Source organism: Bubalus kerabau, chromosome 8, assembly GCF_029407905.1.
Source record: "Bubalus kerabau isolate K-KA32 ecotype Philippines breed swamp buffalo chromosome 8, PCC_UOA_SB_1v2, whole genome shotgun sequence".
Lineage (NCBI taxonomy): Eukaryota > Metazoa > Chordata > Mammalia > Artiodactyla > Bovidae > Bubalus > Bubalus kerabau.
Genome location: NC_073631.1, coordinates 77,297,842 through 77,303,841, shown reverse-complemented (window position 1 = coordinate 77,303,841; position 6,000 = coordinate 77,297,842). Strand labels below are relative to the sequence as shown.

At 40.8% G+C, this 6,000-nt stretch overlaps 1 protein-coding gene across 50 annotated transcripts in view; it reads left to right on the top strand.

Annotated features, from left to right (window-relative positions):
- Positions 1–264: 264 nt before the first annotated feature.
- The window catches only part of LOC129659367 (uncharacterized), a 382,363-nt gene continuing 376,627 nt past the window's right edge, over positions 265–6,000 (top strand). For 6 of the 50 annotated variants that reach the window (XR_008718046.1, XR_008718038.1, XR_008718048.1 and 3 more), the window contains exon 1: positions 308–527. Coding sequence is in view for 28 of the 50 variants with exons in the window: in XM_055590608.1 (XP_055446583.1) it covers positions 414–527 (114 nt within the window). In the remaining 22 variants the exon portion in view is untranslated. Of the gene's footprint in view, positions 528–6,000 lie in introns of all 50 variants that reach the window. The other 44 variants (XR_008718050.1, XR_008718049.1, XR_008718047.1 and 41 more) reach the window with 22 other exon arrangements.

Below are 6,000 nucleotides of genomic sequence, written 5' to 3'. Positions count from 1 at the left end.
GAAATTCTGCATTACTTTGGGAAAAAAAGAGCAATTACTTTCCTTGAAACATCCAATTGAGCCAAACGTTTTGACCTCCAGTATAAAAAGTATAGTTGTGGCAGACACTTTTCGTTGTCTGAAAGCATTCTCCCTTTTCCTTTGTTAACAATGCCCTGATTCTGTTCAGGCCTCAGTGAACCAGTGTCAGGTGAAGCTGGTTTGTCCGGCCCAACGTGATAATCTCACGTTCTTTGCCAGTGATTGGTCGCAGGGTGAGCATATGATTTACTTCTAACCAATGAGGAATAACAGGGTCATCTGCTAGGGGTAGTATTTAAGGAAAATGCTTTTCTCCTTGATAAGAGAGATGGCTGCACGAGGGGGTGGTGCTCCCTCCTTCTTTCTTCTTCCTTTGGACACTGGTGCCTGAAATGCATTCCCTGCCCCTGTGCTGCCCTGGGAAGACTGTGTACTCATACCTCATCTCTCAGTGGGATATCCTGCTTGAAGATAGAGGCCAGCACCTTGAGGCTGTAAGGAGAAGGGTAAGCAAATCAGTCTCTTGGACCCAGGGGCTTGGTGTCTTTGTGCTATTCAAACAGTCCTAGAATTGTGACTTCAAGCTTCTTGTTACATGACTTTATCATTTAAGCTTAAGATGATCAAGTATTTTGTTACTTGTGGTGGAAAGCATTCTGACCATGGGATCATTGCTTCATATAGATGTTTGGTTTCCTTCTGTCCTTCTGTTTGCTTGAATAGAATGGCAACCTCACCGTATAGCTTACAATTGAGTTTCAGTAAAAAGTTAAAGTTGCTACATCTTTTGAAATTTTTAAAATTCTTGACCATCTTCAGAAGATGGAGTCAGTACAAAGTAATTATCTAATTAAGCATTTCTGGACTGTTTATCATTCAGTGAAGATGTATTCAAATGATGAGCCCATAAGCCATTATTTATTTTCCATGGTTACATTTAAACATTGCTATTCGTGTCCTTAGAGTCTAAAGTGACAAGAAAGAAATAGAGAAATGAATAACTAGAATCTAGTATTTCACTTGCTGTTAGCAAGAATGTGTGCGTGTGCATGCTTGCCAATTGAGGCAACTTTAATACTTTGAATATACCTTCACTTTGGCCCTATTTCATGTAATACTTGTTCCAAGATTTCCTTTTATTTTTAAGGGAATGCACTAGTTTTCCAAAGCCTTTGGAGACCACTGTAAATAACTTACACCCTGACAAATGCCTGGCTGGTGTGCAGATAGCAGAGTGAGGTGGGCGCGTGGGGGGGGGTCACACACTCATTACTGTCACCTGCTGGTGGCCCAGCTGCACCCGGAGGTCCAGGAGAAAGATCCTTTCCCTCCATTATGTATGCTTAAAACAGGACAAGTACCTTTTGAATATTTGGAAGATTTATTATTCTGCTAGATATAGATGGCCCCCATTGATATCTTAAACCCTGGCTAGAAAGCTGCATGGTCCTTGGTATTGATATTAAGGCAGAGTTATTTACGTTGAAATGCATTCTGTTTTATATCTCCCCTCCCCCCTTTGGTATGCATGCTCTTTCTTCAAGTAGCTGGAGTATTCTGCAATATGCAGTGTGTCTATAAATACTTCATTTTTGGAAACAAAAATATTCAGTGCCCTTTTTGTTTTTGTGGGTCTAGGTTACCAGTGGCTCTGTATGGCTCTCCAAACCTTCTAAGGATGGTTGCTTAATTAGAGAGTTGAAGTTGAGTTCACAGTGATGTTAGTTTGACACATCTTTGCTCAGGTTTCATTTGGGGAAAACTCTCAGAATTACTTAACACGTACTTTCATTCTAGTCTCTGACCACATGAACTTCCTTATTAATTATGACTTTGAGGTATATGCTTATAGATTTTACACAGATTTAAAATACACAGTATTTTTTTAACAAGAGAAAATTTATATTTTATAATAATCCTGTGTATATCTAGCACTTAACATAGGAAGTAGGAAATGCTAGAGGCCATTCATTCCACTTCATTTCCATTGCCTCTAACTTCAGTGACACCTGATGGAGTGAGGTGCACTTTTAAATTTTTATTGAAGTATAGTTGATTGCTAATGTTTTAGTTTCAGGTAAAAATATACAATAATTTTTAAGAAAATTTTTTATTACTTAGTAAAATATGCAGAGGAATATCTCAGATATAGTTGATACTTCAAGTCCATTATCTCTAAGGGGTAATTAACTATTGAGTGTTAGCAATTTGAATATCATACTAAGTTTTTAAAGCTTTCATTGAGTTTTAACCTGAATCTTACTACTTCAGGCTAAAATAGAGTGATAGTCTTTATTTCTGATGTCTAAGCATGTCTAATGATCTCTTTTCTCTTAAAAGGGGGCTGTGAGTTTCCAAATAAAGTAGTAGTTAAGGTTGAGAGAATGGGTAAGCATCTCCAGTATCCTAAACATGATAAATAATGTAAATACATAAAGTAGGAGAGGCTGCACCAGTGCTTTTGGAAGGAAAATGGAGAGTTGGGTTTTACTAGGAAGAATGAAAAAATGTGGTAAAGTGAGAAAGAAATTCAAAGAGATGATATGATGACTTAAGAATTTTCATTTTTAACATTATTTTTCCATTTGTTGTTAGTTGCTAAGTTGTGTCCTGTTCTTTTGTGACCTCATGGACTGTAGCTCATCATGCTTCTCTGTCCATGGGATTTCCCAGGCAAGAATACTAGAATGAGTTGCCATTTCATTCTCCAGGGGATCTTCCCGATTGATCCAAGGATTGAAACTGCATCTTCTTCATTGCAGGTGGATTCTTTACTGCTGAGCCACTGGGGAAGCCATTTTTGTATATAATTTGATGCTTACCACAGACCCTTTTTGGGGCTTGAGATAGAGGCTGTTTACTTAGTGTTATGGGCGTATTTCAGAAGTGGATATAGTTACTCCAATGAACGCCAACTAGATAGTTCCACTGCCTTCTTGTAGGAAGTGTCTCTCAGTGCCGAGAGCTCAGAACTTGGGGTATAACACAATAGAGGCTGTGAATGTATCTGCTACTTCTGTCCTTTTGATTCTTGAGCCAATAAATGCATTGTTTTAGTTTTCATTATTATTTTTGTTGGCCCCCTAGTTTATGCAATATTCTATCCTTTTTTGTCATGATTATAATTATCAAGGCAGGGTTGAGTAAGTGCTTAAAGTATAAATTCAAAAATGCCAAACTAGATGGAAATCTCTTGACTCTATTTCTTATAAAATACTTTCTTTCCTGTTAGTGCTGTGTGTTTGGGGCAAAATCATTTCCAAACTCAGTCATCAACCTGACTTCTCATTCTCTCCTCAGACCACCCCTATTTTATGTCCCTTCCTACTCCTTCACCAAAATAATAGATGACCAATGCTCCTGTTTTTAAAGCCAGGAGACAATTGTAAGTCATGTTCCTTGTACTCCTGGATGCTTTTAACCAGTTGACCTTCCACTCATCCTCAAGATGCTCTCTTAGCTTTGAACACCATGATCACACTTTCTCCTATTCTTGACCTTTATATTTTGGAAGATTTCATGACTACCCTTTTGCTCTTCACTCTGCAGTCCCCACCCCCCACCCCCCGCAGGTGATTCTGACTACTTCCTCAGGTTTCAACACTATATTTTCATTCCTCCCAAATTCATATAGAAGTCTTCTGAGCTTCACATTTTTATACTTAACGTGTGACATCTCTGTTTGCTGCTACTGCTAAGTCACTTCAGTTGTGTCCTACTCTGTGTGATCCCATAGACAGCAGCCCACCAGGCTCCCTGTCCCTGGGATTCTCCAGGCAAGAACGCTGGAGTGGGTTGCCATTTCCTTCTCCAGTGCATGAAAGTGAAAAGTGAAAGGGAAGTCGCTCAGTCGTATCCGATTCTTAGCGACCCCGTGGACTGCAGCCTACCAGGCTCCTCCATCCATGGGATTTTCCAGGCAAGAGTACTGGAGTGGGGTGCCATTGCCTTATCTGGACATCTCTGTTTCAGTTCAGTTCAGTCGCTCAGCCGTGTCCGACTCTTTGTGACCCCATGAATCACAGCACGCCAGGCCTCCCTGTCCATCACCAACAAATAACTTTCCTCTTAACTGAAACTGAATTTTTAATTTTGTAGTTTTGGATTTATTCTTCTTTCAATTTTCTGTATCTCAGCAAATTCTGCTAATACTTTGTATTTTCTCTTGTTGGAAATGAAGGATCCAACCTTGACACCAATTTCCCCCATGCTCTTCCTATAAGTGCATCACCAAATTCCATAGATTTTACTGCCAAAGTGTGTCTGGAATCCAACCATTGTATCCACTGCCACCACCAGGGTACTGAAAACTACAAATGTGTCCCCTTTAGCTGCTTCATTAGCTTCCTGTTGGTCTTTTTTACCTCTAATCTTGCTCAGTGATAAAGAATCTGCCTGCCAGTGCAGGAGATCCCCAGGTTAGGAAGATCACATGGAGAAGGAAATGGCAACCCACTCCAGTATTCTTGTCTGGAAAATCCCATGGACAGAGGAGTCTGGTGGGCTACTGTCCATGGGGTCGCAAAAGAGTTGGACATGACTTGGTGACTAAACAACAACCTCTGATGCTGCTGCTAAGTCACTTCAGTCGTGTCCGACTCTGTGCAACCCCATAAACGGCAGTCCATCAGGCTCCCCTGTCCCTGGCGTTCTCCAGGCAAGAACACTGGAGTGGGTTGCCATTTCCTTCTCCAATGCATGAAAGGGAAAGTGAAGTCGCTCAGTTGTGTCTGACTCTACACGACCCCATGGACTGCCGCCTACCAGGCTCCTCTGTCCATGGGATTTTGCAGGCAAGAGGACTGGAGTGGGGTGCCATGGCTACAACAACCTCTATTCTTGTCCATTTGGAAACAATCTCCAGAAACCCAGGCAAAGTAATCTATCTTGTAGTCAAATTTTGTAACCTGCTTTTGGGTTATTCTGGGTTCTCCAATGAATATGCACCTTTATTAGGAAAACTCTTAAGAGAAAAATTGGGAATGGAGCTGGGGAAGGTTAAAGGGTCATCAGACTATGGTACAGGCTGATCCCAAGAGAAGGAGAGAGGGGGAAAATGTTTGGTGTCAGAGTCTAAGGGCTGTAGTCAGTTTAATATGTCAAGGCTGTGGAAGTGTCTTTAAGTCAAAATTGCATATCAAGTGTCTATGACTCCCCAAATTGATCTGCTTTGTATGTCTGCTGCACTCTTGTGGTTTTGAAGCAGTCTGTGGAAACGTGTTCAGGGTGTATACTGCTGTGGTTAATAGAACGTCACAGGGTCTTTGGGCAATGACCCCAAGTCATTAGTCTCGCCACCTATAGTTGGAGAGCTGTGAGCTACATTCTCATGGCTGCCTGCATTAGTTTCTTAGTGCTGCTGTTAACAAATTACCACAAACAGATTTAAAACAACAGGAATTATTCTCTCATGGTTCTAGAGGCAAGAAGGACAAGATCAAGATGTCAGCAGAAGTTGGTTCCTTCTTGAGGCTCTGAGGGAGAAACCATCTCATGCCTCCCTCCTAGCTTCTGGTGGTTGCTGGCAATCTGAATTCTTTGGCTTGTAGATATGTGATTCTAATGCTTGGTACTATCGTCACACTTCTCTCCCTGTTTTTCGAGTCTGTGTCATCTGGTATTCTTATAAGGACAAAAGTCATTGGATTTAGGGCCCACCCTGGTCCATTATGATCTCATCTTAACTAGGGATCTACAAAAACCCTATTTCCTAACAGGTCACATTCTGAGTTTTGAGATGGACATGAATTTATGGGGAAACTTAGTCAATCTGTTATATTGACATACCTCCTTAAACCTTAAGTACGAGCACAAATAAATGAAAATCAGTGAGTTTTAATGAAAATGAGTCATATAAAAGATGCAGTTAAGATGATGTAGGAAGGAAAGAGAATGCCTTGAGTCAGTGGGAACACCAGCAAAAAAGACTCTGGAAGTCCTTAAGATAGAATATGAAAATTCTGAATGGAGTGGGATAGG